The sequence below is a fragment of the Penicillium cinerascens genome (genome assembly GCF_028974065.1).
Source record: "Penicillium cinerascens strain IBT 15544 chromosome Unknown contig_1_segment0_segment0, whole genome shotgun sequence".
In the NCBI taxonomy this organism is placed as follows: Eukaryota; Fungi; Ascomycota; class Eurotiomycetes; order Eurotiales; family Aspergillaceae; genus Penicillium; species Penicillium cinerascens.
In genome coordinates, this window is record NW_026695287.1 from 2,862,640 (window position 1) to 2,881,814 (window position 19,175).

General features: G+C 52.6%; 9 protein-coding genes across 9 annotated transcripts; 4 read left to right on the plus strand and 5 right to left on the minus strand.

Moving 5' to 3' along the window:
* Positions 1-74: 74 nt before the first annotated feature.
* On the minus strand, positions 75-941 carry N7498_002622 (uncharacterized protein; the record flags this gene model as incomplete). Its single annotated transcript, XM_058449684.1, has 1 exon — positions 75-941. The coding sequence occupies one exon, from the start codon at positions 939-941 to the stop codon at positions 75-77; it is 867 nt and encodes a 288-aa protein (XP_058312028.1).
* An 882-nt stretch (positions 942-1,823) lies between these two features.
* N7498_002623 (mitochondrial intermediate peptidase) lies at positions 1,824-4,214 on the minus strand (the record flags this gene model as incomplete). The annotated part of the gene is made up of 1 exon (XM_058449685.1): positions 1,824-4,214. The coding sequence occupies one exon, from the start codon at positions 4,212-4,214 to the stop codon at positions 1,824-1,826; it is 2,391 nt and encodes a 796-aa protein (XP_058312029.1).
* Positions 4,215-4,442: 228 nt separating this feature from the next.
* N7498_002624 (MICOS complex subunit MIC26/MIC27) lies at positions 4,443-5,366 on the plus strand (the record flags this gene model as incomplete). The annotated part of the gene is made up of 3 exons (XM_058449686.1): positions 4,443-4,469; positions 4,546-4,635; positions 4,716-5,366. 3 exons carry the CDS (start codon positions 4,443-4,445, stop codon positions 5,364-5,366), a joined length of 768 nt encoding a protein of 255 aa, XP_058312030.1.
* Positions 5,367-5,854: 488 nt separating this feature from the next.
* On the plus strand, positions 5,855-7,076 carry N7498_002625 (Gfo/Idh/MocA family oxidoreductase; the record flags this gene model as incomplete). The annotated part of the gene is made up of 3 exons (XM_058449687.1): positions 5,855-5,893; positions 5,951-6,781; positions 6,837-7,076. 3 exons carry the CDS (start codon positions 5,855-5,857, stop codon positions 7,074-7,076), a joined length of 1,110 nt encoding a protein of 369 aa, XP_058312031.1.
* A 165-nt stretch (positions 7,077-7,241) lies between these two features.
* On the minus strand, positions 7,242-8,424 carry N7498_002626 (uncharacterized protein; the record flags this gene model as incomplete). The annotated part of the gene is made up of 3 exons (XM_058449688.1): positions 7,242-8,045; positions 8,108-8,191; positions 8,251-8,424. 3 exons carry the CDS (start codon positions 8,422-8,424, stop codon positions 7,242-7,244), a joined length of 1,062 nt encoding a protein of 353 aa, XP_058312032.1.
* A 168-nt stretch (positions 8,425-8,592) lies between these two features.
* On the plus strand, positions 8,593-9,467 carry N7498_002627 (RNA methyltransferase; the record flags this gene model as incomplete). The annotated part of the gene is made up of 4 exons (XM_058449689.1): positions 8,593-8,669; positions 8,718-8,816; positions 8,869-9,161; positions 9,223-9,467. The coding sequence occupies 4 exons, from the start codon at positions 8,593-8,595 to the stop codon at positions 9,465-9,467; spliced, it is 714 nt and encodes a 237-aa protein (XP_058312033.1).
* Positions 9,468-9,892: 425 nt separating this feature from the next.
* Positions 9,893-13,264, plus strand: N7498_002628 (DUF3591 domain-containing protein; the record flags this gene model as incomplete). The annotated part of the gene is made up of 1 exon (XM_058449690.1): positions 9,893-13,264. One exon carries the CDS (start codon positions 9,893-9,895, stop codon positions 13,262-13,264), a length of 3,372 nt encoding a protein of 1,123 aa, XP_058312034.1.
* A 517-nt stretch (positions 13,265-13,781) lies between these two features.
* Positions 13,782-16,862, minus strand: N7498_002629 (serine/threonine-protein kinase; the record flags this gene model as incomplete). The annotated part of the gene is made up of 4 exons (XM_058449691.1): positions 13,782-14,531; positions 14,582-14,644; positions 14,697-16,561; positions 16,619-16,862. 4 exons carry the CDS (start codon positions 16,860-16,862, stop codon positions 13,782-13,784), a joined length of 2,922 nt encoding a protein of 973 aa, XP_058312035.1.
* Positions 16,863-17,397: 535 nt separating this feature from the next.
* On the minus strand, positions 17,398-18,952 carry N7498_002630 (uncharacterized protein; the record flags this gene model as incomplete). The annotated part of the gene is made up of 3 exons (XM_058449692.1): positions 17,398-18,306; positions 18,359-18,811; positions 18,866-18,952. 3 exons carry the CDS (start codon positions 18,950-18,952, stop codon positions 17,398-17,400), a joined length of 1,449 nt encoding a protein of 482 aa, XP_058312036.1.
* Between the last annotated feature and the right edge of the window lie 223 nt (positions 18,953-19,175).

A 19,175-nucleotide genomic window follows, 5' to 3' on the forward strand; every position in this document is an offset into this window, starting at 1 on the left:
CACAGCTTGAAGGAGGTCTTTCATTCGACGTGTATTAATTAAAGAGCTCACTTGATTGGCTCAATGCAATGTCTTCAACTGTCATGGTTCTTCATATCCAACTGGTGTCCCGGCAACGACTGCCTTTCAGAAAACAAGGAACGGAGTGGTCCTAATATTCTCTGTCGTCGAGCCAGCTGTCGCTCTCGTGTAGCTCGCTGCATTTCTTGGTACACCCGCGGGGTCATGATCTGGGGAGGTGGCTGAGGGTAGAGGATTGATGGAATGTCCTCGTCAGTCAGGAAGTTGCTCTCGTATAACGTCGCGCTGCCTTCAGCACTCCCATTCGGGGCTTTGTAGTCGATCGCTTTGTCTTCAACGACTGTTCTATCACCCGGTGAATCCATTGTCGTATCGATTCTTGGTTGTGCGTCGTTTGTATATGCCTCGTCCGTCTCTCCTATGCCCATCGAGATATCAAACTTCCTCTTAGGCCTCTGTGGCCCTGACAGAGTAAACTCTTCGCAGAATGCGGCGTATGACTTGCGCAACAGAATCTCCCGGGCATTCTCAGGTGATTGCTCTGATGATGTCTCTGCCGAGCTATTTTGAATTGTATCGATTGTTTTCGCTGGTGCAGTGGGTAGCAAGGGCTTGACGGAATTCAAGCTGCCATGGGCCTCAGCAAGATCACCCACACTCATTGTTGTCGCTAGATTAAGATCGTTGAGGTTCTTCTTGCTCAGCTCGTTTCCACTGGCTATTACGTCTAGGGATGAGCGTGACATTCTTTTTGACACCCATCTCGTGAGTTGCGAGACCGTCTTGACTCGGCGGATCTGGGGTGGCGGTCCCCTGATAGAGGGTTGTACAGTGGAGTAGGAGGAACTGTAGCTAGACCTTATAGATGCATTGTTGTCGAGACGATGATCGGGGATGCGGGGAGATTCGTTGAGTGACATTGCTTAAAATGCGGGTTATTTTTGAACAGCCAGGGCAGAGATCTATGACATTTGAACAATCCAGGGGTTTCCAGCGTTTGATTCAACGTGAAAGTGGTTCAAGACCGATCTATTGTCCTTTGTTGTCGTTAGCTTGGAAACCGTCGATGAACACCCACCCTGTTGGCGAGATGTACTCTCAGCAACTGCTCCAAAATGGAATTAGGGACGCAAATATTACCTACGTTGGTAAAGGGAGTCTTTGGTGTATGCCAAGGCTAATAGACGTGTGCAGGTGGCTTCATTGGTACACACCTTGTGAAGGTACAGAGGAAGCACGAACAGTATATAACCCGGGCCTACCTCTGCTTGGTGCACGCACCCTTGCCTTAGAGCGCTATCGCAAGCCCCGCGCAAGTCCTCACTTGACCATCTACATCCTTGGGGGGTACTGCAGCCAGCCACCATGCAGCTTCTGGATGGCGGTCCGCGAACGATTAGTGCAATGTCTTACCAAGCGGAAGGAAGCCAGGATTTGTTCTTGGGTCCTATCTCGGAATTCAAGTGTTATTCAATAATGAATCAATTGGTCTAAGAGTAGAGGATTTAATTGAGAGAAGTAGTACTAGACTCGAAATGCGAAAGCTGCCTCGCGCTCACACGTGAACCAAGAGAGTGAGGCACCTGGCCGTATCGCTTGCGCGGCCATCGTTAAGGCGTGGCATTACAGTTGACTAGTCTGAGACAAGCCCAGCTCAAATGCACAATTACGTAGATAGCTGCTGTCAAGATAAGGGTGTTTTTAGAAATTTACAACGGCACCGTCGTGTTCTAGGGACTGACCCAAGTCAAATATAAGTTAATGTTGGATATCATAAAATTACAAGGGAACCGAGCATCTCTTTATCCTGAGATGCCTTCGCGTCCCAAACCCCAGCGACCAACCTCGCGCATGGCTTCGTCACCACCTTCGACCAGCCGACCATTGGCGTTCGAGGGATTCTTATCTCCTAGAACGCCCGCCACGCATTGCCAGCCGTTGCGTCCACCGCCCCAGCTGAGGACTTCGTTCTTGTAACGCTCACCGGCGGCGCGGTCCACAGCTGACTTTCCAGAGTCGAACACATCCTGCCAGAGCTTGTTGGCGATTGCTCGATCAAAGATATAGCTGTAGTATGTGGCTCCGTAACCGTACAAATGTCCAAAGAAGCCCTGCCATGAAGTCCGCGGCCGAATATTGTCCGGGTCAGGCAAGCTAGAATATTGGGAGAAGACTCGGTGGTAGATCTCGGTGGTGTCAACGCCCTTGATTGCATCATCGCAGGGAATGGAGTGGTAGGCCTGGTCAACGAGAGCCATGAGAATTTGGGCCTCGTTCTCAACAGCGCCGTAGATAGAGCCGTGAGCGTTCCGATCCATCTCCATGCTGCGCATCATGCTCTCGGACAAAGGTTCGCCTGTCTGCCAGTGTCTAGCGTATAGGGAGAGCACTTCAGGTGCAGTGGCAAAGCTTTCCATTAACACCGAGGGGAGCTCGGCGAAGTCAGTCGCGCAGCGCGTTCCAGAAATGGACTGGAGAGGCGTCTGGCCCAGAATGGAGTGGACAGCGTGACCCATCTCGTGGAACAAGGTGCGCACGCTCTGTTCGCTCAAGAGTGTTGGGCGGCCCGAGCCGTTCGACGCAGGCTCTTGGAAATCGCAAACGAGAGCAATCGTCGGCAGCTGGCGCAGGGTCTTCGTCCGAGGATCCACAGCGGTTGCCATGCCATCGTTCGGGTGGGCGGACTGGTCCATCGAGGCACACTCCGCAATCTCGTCGGGCAAGATCTCACGCGAGCAGCGTAGAGTGAAGTGGGCTGGGTTGGGGTGCTTTTCCGGTCGCGAGAATAGATCACAGTAGACTACGGCGATATGCTGCTCAGCCTCATTCACTACGTCCAGGCGACGCACGTCGGGGTGCCAAGTCTCACCAGGAGACGCTTCCTGAGGCACAAGACGTACGCCGTACAGACGATCGAACAGCCGAGAGAGGCCTTGCATAACCGTTCCTAGCGAGAAAAACTCGGGAACGGCACTCAATTCACGAGAACGACGAGACTGGGAATACTCCAGCACACGCTTGTGAACATAGTAGGCATGATCCCATGGTTGAAGCAGCGAACTGCCCTTCATTTGTTGTAACTGGGCAAGCTCTTCACTCACAGGCCCTCGGTTGCTTGAGATGAGCGAGGTCAGGAAATTCGACACCGACTCCGGCGTCTTGGCCATCTTATCGCTCAGTGTCATGTCAGCAAAGTTGTTGAATCCAGACAGCTTTGCCAGCTCAGATCGCTTCATCAAAAGCTTCTCGAGACGGTGGATTTGCCGTGAGCTTGAAGTCCGACTAGCAAGATACACGTCTCTCCGGACCGACTCGTCCTGTACAGACCGGAGCACAAGTCGGGGAACAATGCCCATCGTGGGCACCGGCGCTTTGTTATTCCATCTCTTTATTTTCTGAACCACCATGGGATCCAATCCCTGGAGACTGTTCGAGTTGAAGACCAGTTGGGATTTGGCCGGTTCGGCGCCGTTGAAGAAGTTGGAGCCAACTTGGCTGATATCGTTCGAGAGATTCACGAACCGTTGTCTCTCATCTGTTGGCATATGGATTGCGGAGTTGGTGAAGTCCTTCATGAGAATCTCGGCCACGATCGTCTCCGCCTCGGTCCAGGACGATGTCACTTCGGGGTTGGCCATAGCTTTGCCGAGTTGCTCGTGAAGGCCCGTCGTTGTATTCAAAACATTCATATACTCGAACATAAGCGCGTACGCCTGCGTCGCAGCTTCTTGGATTTTCGGATCGGGGTGAATCGTTCGAATGAAGTCTGAGAGATCAATGACACGACACAGAAGATCACTGAGCCGATCCAGGTTCCGCGCCAATGCCCGGTACTCGTCTAGAGTAGAAGCTTGCAGAACCTTGGCCACGATTGCCTGACATTTCTGCAGCGACACGTTCGCAAACGCCCTAAAGCCATCCGGGCTTGTCAAGTATTGATTCTGAACTAATCCGGCCCGCTTTGGAACGGTGGAGCTGCGCTGGTGCGAAAACTCTTTCCAGAACGGCTGGGAGTCGAAAACGCGTCGCAAGGTATCGTCATCGGCATTCTTCTTCGGTGCGCTATTGTCTGCCGGGACATAATCGACGTGGGCTCGGGGAGCAGGGTATGCGGCGCTTTCGAATGTTCGTGACTGTAGCTGCAAAAGACATTTGCGGCATGTCCACGGCCGGCGCCCGAGAGGGCGAAGCATTGTAAGGATGGTATAAAGCACAGAAATAACTCCAAAAACTTCAAAAAGCCACCAGGAAGCAGTATAAAGAAACCCGGGGCAGGAAACTTGGAGAGAGAAGGAGCTGCGGGCGATGACGGAGTTTTCTTGGCCTTTCGCCGAGCCGAATAATTCCCGTCTTGGCTTCAACCCGACTTTGCCTCATCCTCAGTCACCTCCCATCCGCTTCCTCCACCCCACACCCTCAAGATGTCGTTCCGGCCGATGTTGAACCAGGTATGCTTTCTTGACTTCGGTTGTACTGGCTTCTAGTGCAATTGACCCCGTCAATCGCATACTGACCCGTCCTAAGCGGGCTGTGGCTCCAATCGCAGCCACCCTCCTCGCTGGAAGCATGGCTCTGTACCCCAAGCAGACCGCCTTTGCTGAGGAGCCTCGAGAGGTTAGATAACACAATTCATTCTGGTGATACTGCGACGCATGAGAAACCCGATCTGACACACGACCGCTTGCCCAAAACAGAGGAAACCCATTTACGACGACTTCCCATCTAGCATCCCCGAACCCTCCAAGCCTACGCCCGCCCCCGAGCCCGAGACTCCGGCTCCCCTGACCCAGACTCTCTCACTGGCGCCGTTGCAATCAAAGCCCTCTTCGCCGACTCCGACAGACATCCTAACCGCTCAGATCCGGCAAGCCCGTCTCTTCCTCTACTCGAACTCCCTTGCTGCGGAGAACGGCTTCAACGACTTCCTGTCCCGGGCCTTGCACATCGAGAATGCCTTCACCAACACAGTTGCGTCGCTCGCTCCTGCTCCCGAGTCTGGTGAGCGCCTCACCCCCGGCGGTATCTACGTCGTCGTTGCCGCCATGGCCGGCTCCATCGTATCACGCAACCGCGGCATTTTCCTCCGCTCCTTGTCTCCTCTCGCTTTTGGTACAGTTGCTGCCTGGACTCTTCTGCCCGTGACCATGCGGAATGTCTCCGATCTGGCCTGGGAATACGAGAAGAAGTTCCCCGCCGTTGCGAACCAGCACCTTGCTGCTCGAGAGCGGGCGGAGCACATCTGGTACACCGGTATTGCGCACAGCGGTATGGCTCGCCAGATGATGGAGGATAAGATCGGCGAGGCCCGGAAGAAGCTGGAGCAGCTGGTCAGCAAGGGTCACTAGATACAGCTTTGGTTTGATATTGTCGGTTGCTACCCGCGTGGCTAAGGCGGCCTTCATTTGTTGCATATGTACGTTTAGAACTCGTAGATCCGAAGTATAATCCGGATGTCCCCTTTGTTTGACCAAAAATCTTCATGGAATGGGTACTGCCCCTGCATTGAGGTCGCGGCTTGCTCCCTCCACGTAAAGTGCCCATGGCACATCCACTAGCTTTGCCTTCGAGAATATTTTGAGGACATTCAGTTATTCAAAATTAAAGACTTAGTGCCGATTCCCTCGCTTTATAAATGGCTACATAGCTTCTGACTGCTCTGGCACGAGGATGGCCCCACATAGCCGACCTCAGATATAATCACGTAACCGGAGATCAAATCAAGTTTACTTCAAAGCGTACGAGTACGATTTAAAGCCTGCTGTCTTCTTCCTTGGCTTAGGCACGCACTATTGAAAAGCCGCAAAATTCTCAGCCCTGGGGAAAAGTTCAATCGATGTCTCGAACATTGGGATTGGGGATTATCGGTGCGGGGGTATGCCACTTCACTCCCTTCTCGAGCTATCTTAACCGGCTAACGACCCGTATATAGGAAGTCTTCCAAGTCTGCCATGGGCCTTGTCTCCTGCTTCTCTCGCATCTCTTCAAGATAGAATCAATTTGTGATCTGTCAGCAAAAACGGTAGATCATTGTGCTATCAAGTTTCACATCCCCCACAAGACCACCGCGCCGCAGGAGGTCATTGAACACCCAAATGTCGAAGTAGTCTTCATCCTGACTTCCGACGACAGCCATGCCCCACTAGCGTGCGCCAGTCTGAAAGCCGGAAAGCATGTCTTCATCGAAAAGCCCGTCACGCTGTCTCTTCCATCTCTGGAATCTGTGATCGATGCCGAGAAGAACGCTCCCAACGGTGCTCGTGTCTTCGTTGGATACATGCGTCGCTATGCGCCGAGCTTTTTAGAAGCTTTCAAGCGGGAGATTGCGACTATTCCCAAGATCCTCTATGCCCGCGTCCGCGATTTCAGCGGGCCCAACACGAGCTTTGTCAATCAGAGTGGTACATTCCAAGTCAAGAACTCTGACTATCCACATTCTGCTTCAGAAGAGCGAGATGCTCGTCTAGAGGGTCTTTTCAAGGAGGCATTTCCCAATGAGCCTATTACCGACGAGAGAAAGAAATATTGTCGCTTTCTGGGTAGCCTGGGTTCTCATGACATCTCACTCATGCGCGAAGTCCTCGGCTTTCCCGAGGATGTCGTTGCCGTATCTTGCAACGACCCTTTCTATACTGCTATGATGACTTTCCGCAACGCGGACGGCTCCACTTTCTCGACAACCTACGAGAGCGGCATCGATCAGGTTCCGATGTTCGATGCGCATATGGCCGTTTACGGCGCTAAGAAAAGAGTTACTATCAAGGTACGCAATTTAAGAGATCCCTGACTTTGGAAACCTCACTGACTCCCATAAAAAGTATGATAGCCCTTATGTCAAGGGACTTCCCATCTATGTGGAGGTTGACGAGGTTAATGAGCGAGGCGAGGCTCAGCACCGCTCTGTGTTATCTTCGTATGAGGATGCCTACACGGCCGAGCTCCAGGAGCTATATGAATCCCTGGTCAACGGCAAGCCCATCAAATCGACGGTTTCTGATGCCAAACAAGATCTGCAGATCTACGATATGATGTACCGTCGTTTGTCTCAGCAAATCTAATGGTGGACAGGCATCAACTGGTTCCTTAGGTAGTTTGGATATCCCCAGAACCAGCATGTCCTCAGAATGCAGCAATCGATATATTTGATGTTCCAATTGATTGATACATTGGTTGCAAACCGAGATTCTCTACATGAAATTCGGTTTTCAAACACATCTTGCCCGTTATTCTTCTTGCGTCGGCCCTGGTGCACCTTCCACTACCTCTGTAGCAGCGTCTGGAGTCCCCGAATCGGCCGGTGGGAACCCGGCTTTAGGCGGAGGAGGGAGAGGTGTGCCTTTCCGTGATGGCGCATAATCCTGCTCCTTACTCTTGAGTTCTCCCTCGGCGAAATAATCATCGAACGCTCTGTTTGGTGACACTCCAGAGCGCGCCTTCGCCCCGCGGCGACTTGCTGGTGAACGGCTGTCCGGGGGAGAAGTCACTCTGGTTTGTGAGACGAGCGGTGGAGGGGAAACCATGTTTGCCGGCACTAGGAAGTCTCCAGGTGCACCAGCACCATTTGTACCTGGGACAGGTGCAGCAGAACCACCCTCACGCGTGTCAAAGACGATCTCGCCCGGTCCTTCCACCTCTTCTCCTAGACCCACGGGGAGTCGGTGCAATGCACCGTACCCTAGTTCCGCGCCAACGGCACCCTCCCCGCCCCAGCCACGAGTAGGAACTAGTTCGACTTCGCGCACAACATCGAACTCGCTATTGTAAACCCACAAGATCAGGGTGCGGTTGAGGTGGTCTTCCACCAATTCGCCAAGGGCTGATTCCCCTCGTAAAGTCCCACTTGGTGTGCCAATAATATAATCTGAGTGCGGGAGCAGCCCTGCACGGTAGGCTGGGCTTAGAGGTGAGGGGATTCCGAGGACATGCCAGATGTGTTGTGTGGATGAAAGGGGGGCAAGTTGTAGTGCAACGCCGAGGGATGGGTTCGTTGCGGGTACGGGAATACTGACGGTATGCGTTCGTTGGCCCTGCAGGAGATTCGTGTTTTAGCGGGGGCTCTCATCTCAAATATCAAAAGGGTCTCTAGTACCTTCGCGCTCCAGACTTCCAGTGTCACGCTCGAACCGGCGCAATTGCGGACCTCCGTCGCAAAGAGGTTCGGGTCCGGATCTTCCTGCGCAGTGTGTCAACCATGCTGTTGGCTTCATTCAATAGCTATAACCGTAAGCTTACAATTGTATGGCCATTAATTCCAACGATAAAATCAAACCATGGCTCCAAGGGTATCTCGGCGTCTTTGTTGCGGAGGACTTGGAATCCAAAAGCATTGTCATTCGGTCCGCTCCGAGGCTGCTGGATGGGTTCACCGTCCAACCGGCTCATAAAACGGTTTAGTGCGCCGAACATCGCGACGGCCAACCAGGTTCTGGCGACAGGTGTAGCAAGGTGGAATGGTGTTGACTTCGAGCTCCGGGCATGCGAGCTGGCCACACGGATGCAAACACAACAAACAATTATCGCATTTATCACTTATCGAAGACTTGCGATTAGCATCACAACTGCATATTCGACATTATGGCGGACTCGGAGGAAGCACCTCCGGAAGTGCATCACTACGAGAGCCTTCAAGAAGTTCCGTGGGATATTCAGAAGTGAGAGTTTCCCAAGCCCTCGCTGGCCAGAGCTGATTCGTTCCCTAGTTACTGGTCACAGCGGCACCGCATCTTCTCCAAGTACGATGACGGAGTATGGCTGACAGACGATGCCTGGTTTGGAGTCACTGCAGAACCAGTCGCCAAGTATGTAACTTTCTTTTCTTTCCAGGGGTTATTCGGTTAACATATTGGACAGCAAAATAGCAGCACATATGGCAGAAGCGGCGCCTGACGGGCGCAGCATCTTGATTGACGCCTTTGCCGGTGCTGGTGGAAACAGTATCGCCTTCGCATTGACAGGCAAATGGAAGAGAGTCTATGCGATTGAGAAAAACCCCGCTGTGCTGCAATGCGCCAAGCACAACGCTAAGATCTATGGCGTCGACAAGAAAATTACTTGGTTCGAGGGTGACTGCTTCGAAATTCTCAAGAATCAACTGAAGGATTTGGCACCCTACAGTGTCATTTTTGCAAGTCCTCCTTGGGGTGGTAAGCTTTCCCCCCTGAATATCCCGTGTGGTGGAGACATAGCTGACGATGTATATAAAAGGCCCGGGATACAGATCTGATAAAGTGTTCAATCTCCGCACCATGGAGCCATACTCACTTGAGAAACTTTACACAGAGTATTCGGCCTTCACTCCACACATGGCCCTATTTTTGCCTAGGACGTCAGATGTGAAACAGCTGGCAAAATTTGTCCCTGATGATCGCAAGGCAATGGTGATGCACTATTGCATGGAAGGCCACAGCAAGGCGCTATGCATTTATTACGGCGATTTTAATGTACAATAAAGTCTCTTTTACCTTTAATTCTGAGCCTGCAAATTTTGTGGATGCCCTTACCTTACATGAACTCATTATAATATGCTCTGGAATTGTACTCATGGTTTCAACGGCATTAAGCTGATTGCCCAATCGGGTTAGTGTGTTCGGTGCGTTTTCCGCCGCCTCTCGCAACGCTCTTCATCCTACGACTCTTCAATCACTTGTCGCCCTACCCTCTCCCTCTTTCTTCATATCGGCTGGGCGGCTGTCTTTTCAAACCCTGCGGACCAGTCAAGGTTCCAAATGAGCGCGTCCTAACCGCGTCTTTTCGCCTGCCTGGCCCGCGCCCGCTTTCGTCCGCCCTGCGCTGCCCAGACCGACCCCGACCCTCGACTTCGCCCTTGGCCTCGTTCGTCCCCTCCCTTTTTGCGACGGCCGCATTACCCTTCATTATGCCTCACGCTACCCAGAAACCGGCCCCCGAGGGCCCGGCGGATGACGAGTTCGACAATGTGATGCGACAGCTGAACAATTACGAAGGTGGCCCGGAGTTCGACTTCTTGTCGCGTGACTTGGACGTTGGGGAGAAAGCAGATGATGCGGTCGACTACGAAGATTTCGAAGACGATGAACTCCCGGAGGAAGAGGCTGTCCCCGCGTCGACGCGTCTTCCGCCCACTGACGAGACTGAGGACCCTTTCGCGAACCTCGAAGGAGATGATGATGCCGGTCTATTTGGAGATGCCGGAGATTTCGGAGGCGAAGGAGGCATCTTTGGTGATCAAGGAGAGGGACTACAAACCCAGGGAGACAACCTTGATGATCTTTTCGGTGAAGGCGCTGCCTCTCCGCCTGCTGGCCAGGTGGATGAAACACAGGGTCTCTTCGAAGATGAGGAACCTTCGTTGACAGACCAGCCAGTTGAGCTACCACCTATTCCTCCGGCCCCCGAACCTCAGCCTCAGCCGATGGCTCTCGACGACAGCGAGATCTTGGACGACGTTAGTGTCATATCCGAGGAGATGGACCCGGCGACCCTTCGTGCCTGGAAGCTCCAGCAGCAGTTATTTGCGATGTCATCGATTGCCGGACCCGACAATGTACCCGCGCCACCCGAGAACCATGAGGAGCTTCTTCATTCTCTGTTTCCCAGCTTCGACCGTGATACGCTTCCGCGCTGGCTGGAGCTCATTCCACAGAAGAAGGCCTTCTTCCTGGGAAAGCAGCCTACCAAAGTCCCGAAGCCAGTTCTTCCTACGAAGGTCAATATCGAGTTGGCTCCTGATCAGGAACGCGTGTTCAGGACTGGCCAGCCGAACAAGCGTGGACTGGATCACGACTCTTTGGGTATCGTGATGATCACCGAAGCTACCCAGGAGGAGGAGGAAGAGGAGGAAACGAAGGAAGATTTTGAAATGGGTGGCGCCAACACAGATGAAATGCTTCCTGGTGGCTTTACCATGCAAGATCTTCGAACTATCTGCGCAGACTGGGATGTCCGGGACGAGGACCTTTCCTCCACCGAAAAGGAGCAAAAGCCGGCTGCACCGGCTGAGTCGGGGCTCTTCGACGAGGATGAGCCAGACTGGCTGATCGATGAAAACCAGCCATCTAAAAAACGCAAGACTGGCCCATCCCCTATGGACGTGATCGCTCTGTCCCACCTCGATATTCCCTACCTGGATGACCCTGAACAAGCGATCGCGCAAGTGGCCAAGAGGGTTACCATCGACATGAATGATCCCAACATTCTTGTTGAGGAGCTGAGACCAGATGCGGCTGTTCACAAACCTAGACAGAATCTTCTTCGCTCAAGAGAAGATATGGATTTGAATGTTACTCGTCGTCTCACCCAGCGATATAACATCTCGAATGATCAAGCATACGACATGTTGAAGCAGAATCATCAGAACAAGATTCGAAGCACTCTCGGCAATGTCACCCTTGAGCACGCGTTACCAGCTTTGCGTTTGCAATGGCCATACTATAAGACTGAGCTAGGAAAGGCCGAGGCTAGATCGTTCCACCGTCCTGCTATGGCCTTCCGTCCTGGACAAACATCCTGGTTCAAGAATCCAGTACATATCAAGCGCAAGCACCAAAAGGGCAAAGATGCCAAGGCGCTCTACGAGTCCACGAAGTCACTTTCTCTGGCCGACAACTCGAATGCTCTACTCGTGGAATACTCAGAGGAGGTGCCTTTCGTTCTCTCCAACTTTGGCATGTGCAATCGCTTCATCAACTACTACCGACGGAAGAATCCAGATGATCCTACCCGCCCCAAGGCAGAGATTGGCGAAACGGCAGTTTTGCTTCCTCAGGACAAGAGTCCATTCTCCATCTTCGGTCATGTGGATCCGGGCGAGATTACCCCTGCAATCTCGAACTCGATGTATAGAGCGCCCCTGTTCCCGCACCAGGCTAAGGGAAATGATTTCCTTGTGATCCGTAACAGCACTGGCTCTGGGGGCAGCAATTATTACGTGCGAAATATCGAAAACTTTTTTGTTGCTGGACAGCAGTTCCCATCTGTTGACATTCCCGGTCCTCACTCGCGCAAGGTTACTACTGTCGCGAAGAACCGCATGAAAATGCTGGTATACCGGCTGCTCAAGAAGAGTGCCGATGAAAGGCTCGCTATCAGTGACGTTACCGCTCACATCCCCGGTACCACTGATATGCAGAACCGACAAAAAGTGAAGGATTTCCTTCAGCATGACAAGGATACTAAATATTGGAAACCTTTGGATCCTGTCCTTCCAGATGAAGATACCATTCGATCATGGGTTCAACCTGAAGATGTCTGCTTGTTAGAAGCGATGCAAGTTGGCCAACAACATCTTCACGACACCGGATTTGGAAACGATGCCGAGACTGGTGGTGAAAATGAGGAGGATGAGGAAGGAGAGAGTTTCGAGCAGCAGATGGCTCCTTGGAAGGCCACCCGCAACTTCCTGCTGGCGTCGCAAGGCAAGGCCATGCTGAAGCTTCACGGTGAAGGCGATCCTACCGGCCGTGGCGAGGGCTTCAGTTTCATCAAAACATCCATGAAAGGTGGATTCAAGGCCATCGGCGAAAGTGTGGAAGACAAGCTGGACGCCCAGCGCCTCAAGGAACTCGGCGGTCACAGCTACAACGTTGCCCGCCAACAAAAATCATACGAGACTTCCATCCGCCGGATCTGGGATGCACAAAAGGCCAGTCTCTCATCGACTGTCGAGCACTCAGACCAGGAGAGCGACGTCGACCAGGGCGAAGAAGAAGAGTTCAACAAGCCAACCCCACGATCCGAGGCACCCACCCCCGCACCCAACAGACGCGGCGACGACGAAACAACCAGTCAGTTCAGCCGAATGAGTTTCGCAAGCCAAAAGGGCAAGGTGCTACGCATCACGCGCCAGTTTAAGGCTTCAAATGGCGAAATCTTGCAAAAGGAACAACTCGTCTGGGACCCCCGTGTCATCAGACACTATATCCAGCACCGCCACCGCACCGAAGCCCTCACCACCAAGCTGGAATCCCTCCAGCCAACCGGCGACCCGGAGGTGGACGCGCGCAACCGCAAGCTGATCGAGGCCGAGCTGAGCCGTCTCAACCGAAACAAAGAACGCCGCTTCGCTCGCGAGAAGCAGAAGGGTATTTCTCGGCCTGGCGATTCCCCCGCCGATGGCAAGCCTGCTGGTACTCAGCGCAAGTGCGCCAATTGTGGCCAGGTCGGTCACATCAAGACGAACAAGAAGCTTTGCCCCTTGCTCAACGGTACGATGAAGCCTGAGGATCGCGTGACAGACTCGGCTTTCTCAATGAGTGCACCTGTTCTCTAGGCTGGGCAATGTGGCACATGAATCTGGAGACCCTTTACCTTTGATACCCCTTCTACAACTACATTTCCTCTATTGGGTCTTCAAATCCTTTTCCATGTCTTGTTCCTAAGTGGTGATGCCGTAATCTTTTTTCAAAATGTAACCTGTCTGGCGGCTTTTGAAACTGAAGAATCTTGCTTTGCGGCCCAGTTCTTACTTATTAATTTGTCGACCAGCTTGGTCTGCTGTCGTGGAATGTTGAGCATCTCATGCTGTATTTTATTTATGTACATAAGAACCTTTTACAGAATATGAAATGGAGTTATTGAACGGGTCCAAGGTAATAAGTGTAAATGATAGGGATAAGGTACACGGGGTTTCAACAAAAAAGGACAGGTTCTATACAGGGGTGGCCTGCGAAGCAAAAGATGTATATGAATAGGTAGGGTGGTCTTTCTCTGTGAAGGAACCAGTGAAGGAATGTCGTTCAGTCAAACCAGGAGCCTCAGAGCTCTTTCTTGCAAGCACCTCATAGGAATTATAGCCCCCCTAACTGACCTCTTGCAAATGGCTGTCGCCCACGGTCGGTGCCGAGTGCCATCGCCGGGCCCTTGGGTCGCCGGTAGGTATATCCGAGAAATGCACCTCGCTTGCGGATCTCAAGTGCAGCTCGGCCAATCCTTTTGTCTCGAAGGATCTTGTCGCGGGGTCGTTTCTTCTCCCTTCTCTTCGCAGCACGCTCTACCTGCTGCGCACTAGGCTCCGCTGTAGCCACCAGATTCCCATCTGGATCTGGTCTCTCAAGAGGTAGAGGAAGTGGAGAATGATGGCCCTGGGATACTGCGGCTGTACCAGCAATATTTGCGTCGGGGTCCTCATCAGATTCTGGTGCGTCACTATCTGAGGAACCCTGATCGATATTGCCAAGGCCCTCCCAGTCGTCGAAATACCGGCTGTCCTCCCACCCTTTGACCCTGGGGACCAATGGTGGCTGGGTCAAGTGAAGCTCGCTCCACCGGGTGCCTCTGAAGAAGGGATGGGCTTTGATGTCGGCCGCATCGTTGGGAAACACGTAGTAGCTGGGTATGTTCATGTGTCGGGAATCCATGGAGTAGAGAAACTGTGCGGAGACAGGCCGGCCTGCCAACACATCATTGGCGTGGTACTTCTGAGAGCAGAGTCGGAATTCGCGTTCCTGTAGAATTCGTGCCATGAGATCGATGGCGTCTGGGGAGACCGCCTTGTCCGATGGCTTTTCTCTTGGGAATTTCAGGGTCCGGTTGTGTTGCTGGAATCGCCGTTAGTTCAGATCTTGCAAAAAGGGTTGTTCCAGCTTACAAGAATCTTGATCTTGGTGTCGTGGCGATTTTCACAAGCGAAGGGCGTAAAGCCGTATAAGCACTAGAGAAGACAAGTGAGAATAGTATCTTCAAGTCTGGACGTAGTCACCCACCTCGTAGATAATGACGCCTAGACTCCACCAGTCGCATCGCCCATCATACATCTCGCCTCGGATGACCTCCGGCGCAATGTATTGGCTGGTGCCAACCACGCTCTTCGCAAATCTACGCCTCCCTTTGCTGTTGCGCCAGTCCAAAAGATCCGTCGATGGCACCTGAAAGTTAGATGGCCCATTCAACCCATGAGAGCTCACTTCGGAGAATTCCTTCAGCTCCGCGGCTTGTGCTTGATCCTCCCTATCTCCAGTGACATTGATTCTGAGTTTGTCTATCAGGTCGTAGCGGTGGTTGTGATAGTAGGCTTGGTCATGAGACCAATGCCCGTCGAAGGCCAGTCCGAAGTCGGAGATTTTCAAGTGACCAGATGCAGAGATGAGGAAGTTGTCAGGCTTGATATCACGGTGAATCCATGACAGTCGATGGGCCTCTTCGATGCACAGGATCATCTCGGCGATATAAAACCTTGTCCAATCTTCACGGAGTATATCTTTGCGAATCAGCAATCCGAGAAAGTCCCCACCGAGCATGTAGTCCATGACGAGATATAAATTGGTGGCATCCTGGAAACTGGTGATCAACGGAACAACCCAGCGAGATTTCTCGGACGCAACGAGGAAGTCTCTCTCCGCTCGAATATGCCCTTCTTGACAATTTCGAATCATGTCGGACTTTCTGATCACCTTCATTGCGTACACTTCTTTCTTTTCCCCAGTCATGAATCGTCGTCGGCCGTGCTTGGCTTCATCAACAGCAGACCTCAGCATTCCGAGAGACATGCTTCTTGAGACGGATGAATAGCATTCTGGCATGGAGAAATCATCCTCCGCAATTGACGCCTCGTCGCTCTTTTTCTCGCGAACCAAGCGAACCACGCCAAAACTTCCTTTGCCTAAGACTTTGATGACTTCGTAACCAGCAATCGACTCTGTACCTTCATCCCGAACACATCGCATACTGGTTTTCAAGGCTCGACACTGTCGCAGATTTTCATTCTCCTGCAGCACCCAGTTGCGTCTGATCTGGGCCTGCTCATCTGGTGCGAGCTGAAAAGTGAAGATATGCTGTTCAAGTTCATGTTGGCGCTGCAAACGTGGATCCTGATTCTGGAAAATTGAGTTGTAATAGAGCTCCAAGTATACCTTGGTCACGGAGGCGGCCTCCACACTTATGATCGAGGGTGAGATGGTCGGGGATTTGATTCCCAAAGTGGTATTCACGACGAACACACGATCTGAGAGAGTAGAAAGATCGGTTGATAAGACCTTGAATTTATCAGAGGAAGGGGATGGCTCTGGCGATGTCACTGGGGTCGGAGGTGTCGAGTATCCCAATGGCGAGCCATTGCTGCTCGGGCCCGTCGACGGTTCCGAGCTGTCATCAGCACCATCGCCGTGCTGCTTGATGGGCGTAGTCAATATAGGTGACTCGATGAAGGGAATACTTGGTCTCGAGCGCAGGTGAGTACGACGAATTACCGTTGGCTGGCCAAACGTGAAAGAGAGTCTTTGGGACAGAATGTCGACCAGCTTCGAGTTCAGTGGGCTTTGTGGCTCACTGGCATTGGTGGAGTGGCTTTTCGCCTCTTCAGCAGTACGTTTCTGGACTGCTTCCCCTTCGGCTTCTGTACTAGTCCTTTTTCCAGCAAGCTGTGGATCATTCGAAGACACGCTAGCGGGTTTCTGGATCTCCGGCGGAGTGTTGACTCGAGAAGGCAACGCCGCTGGTGTACTCTCTAGCGAGTAATTTCCGGGTAAGAAGATGGTGTGGTCCCGCTCTATTATCGGAAGCGATGGAGTCTGAGGTCCTTCGGCGATATGACTGCCTTCGCATGACACAGATTCAACGCTCGTCTTGTGACCTGCAGACGATTGTCAACATCCAGAGTGTACTCTGTCCTGAGAAAATGAACACTCACTGTTGGAAGAACCACCCAGGCCAAATAACAATAGAATCTTCGAGCCACTTCGTGTCAGTCGGATCTTCAGACGATCTCTACCGGCTGCAGAGCTGGGCCCGTGATCGGATGCAGGACTGTCGGATACTGCAGAATCAACAGGAGAAGGATCGATTTTGCTTGAGAGCTTGTTGGTTTTGTTGGGAATCCAAAGACCGAAGACGCTTCGTCGACTTCGCACTCTCTTCCCATAAGAGACCGACATCTTCTAGTCCACCAAGAAGGATCAAGGAATGGTGGTCATCTATGGCGAAATATACAACACCTGGCGACTTTGGTAATGATAGGATGTGGCGATGCTTGAAATGAACAGTTTGAAGAATTGAGATTTGGTGATGGAGTTGGATAACCATGTTGACGAGCACTGGAAGCAACGTCGGGCCATAGTCGTTCCATAGTCGTTGAATAGAAGCAAGTGCGATGGTGAGAACGGAGCTTTGGAGAGTTAGGGCAAAACGGGACAAACTAACCCAAATCCAAACTACAGCGAACCTGGGAAAGTCTTCAAGTGCCAAAAGGCAGGCAAAATAGATTCAGGTAAATATGAGCGGGTACAAAATTAAATCACAAATTTGGGCAACTTTTTCAATGCAGGGGGTACAAATTCCTCGTGATAACCTCATCCTAAATCGGGAGAGGCAGAAAATATAAAAGAAACAAGCCGGATATCACGAGAAATCATGCAATCAAACAGACCCATAACAACACCCTTGCAAACGATACATGATTAAGCTAGGAGTTTACTTGATCTCCAAGAGCTTGACGTCGAAGATCAGCTTGGAGTTGCCGGGGATGCCGGGGAGAGCCTTCTTGCCGTAGGCGAGGTGGGCAGGGATGGTGATGCGACGCTCACCACCGGGGGCCATACCGGCAACACCGATGTCCCAGCCCTTGATGACCTCACCCTTGCCGAGCTTGAAAGAGAAAGGCTTGCCCTTCTTGTTGGAATCGAAAACCTTGCCATCCTCGAGCTTACCGATGTAGCGCATGGCAACGGTGTTGCCGCTACGAGCAGCGACACCCTTGCCGAGCTTCTTGTCATCGATCGTCACACCACGAACCTCCTTGACACCGAGGGTGCCGGTGGGCTTGTCACCGGAGGGGGTAGGACCCTGCTCGAGGTTCTTGGCGAACTGAACCTTCTTGTCGGACTTGGCCTCTTTCTTGGCCTCCTCCTTCTTGGGCTCAACAGCGGCGGCATCGCCGTTGTTCTTCTTCAGCTTCTTCTGCTGGGCCTTGGTCAGGGCGGGCTCCTGGGCCTTGTCGGCCTTCTTGGCACCCTTGGCCATCATGTCGTCAAGGCTCTCCTCCTCAGCAGCACGCTTGTTCTTGCCCTTGCCCTTGATCTCGACCAGCTTGGGGGCCTCCTCCTCATCGCTCTCGACCTCGGTGATGCGGGGGTCATCCATGCCGTCAAGGTCGTCGCTTTCGTCGTCCTCCATGGCCATGATGTCGTCCATGTCCAGCTCATCCTCATCAGGAGACAGGTCGTACTCATCCTCATCATCCTCGTCCTCGTCGAACTCGGGGTGACCCTCATCGAGACCAATGACGTAGTTACCGGTGAGGTAGATGGTGTGGTTACCGGTGGCCTTGAAGAAGACGCGCTCACCCTCGCAGACGGTGATGTCCAGAGGCTGCTGGAAGTTCTGTTTGATTGTTAGTTTTTGCCATTTACTACAATTAGAAATGGCCTCTTACCTGCTCGGGGCTCAGGGTGCAGATAACGTTCTCATCAAGGTCGAGACCCTCGTCGGAGTCCTCGTCGGACTCCTCGTCGTCGTCGTTAGCGGGGCCCTTGCCCTTGATGAGCTTGGAGATGGCGGCCCTGAGATCAAAGCCACCGTCATCCTCGTCGTCCTCGTCGTCATCCTCCTCCATCGCCTCCTCGAGCTCCTTCTGGGCGGCGGCCTTCTTCAGCTTGCGGGCCTTCTCCTTGTCGCTGGGACCACCGTTGACCTCCTCGTCATCGGAGTCTTCCTCATCATCGTCCTCGACATCACTGTAGTCCTCATCATCGGACTCGTCGTCGTCCATGTCAAGACCGGGAGGAGCGCGAACAATCTTCAGAGTAGCGCGGGCGGGCTTGCTGGAGTCGCCATCCTCGTACTCGGGGGTCTCATCAGGGTCGATGGCAGCCATGCTCACACGGAACTATAATCATGGTCAGTCTGTATTTCGTCGTGCACTGTCGAGGACTGTACTGACCGAAGCGGCGGCATTGGGCACGGCGGGAACCATAGCACCGGCAGGGACCCGAAGGGCGTAGACTGCGACAGGCTGGACGGCAGACATTTTGAAGAGATTGATATGGGAAAAAGAAATGCGAATGAAAGAAGAAAAGAGAGAGGGTGTGAGAGGGAGGAAAATGAACCACCGAGGGAAAACAGACGTGGATGAAGAAGAGAAAAGATGCGACCCAAACCACAGCAACAGAGATCGTCGGAGCTCTTTTTTTTTCTTAATTAATTTTTCTGACTGCTTTCATCGACCAATGACAACATTGATGGTGATCTCA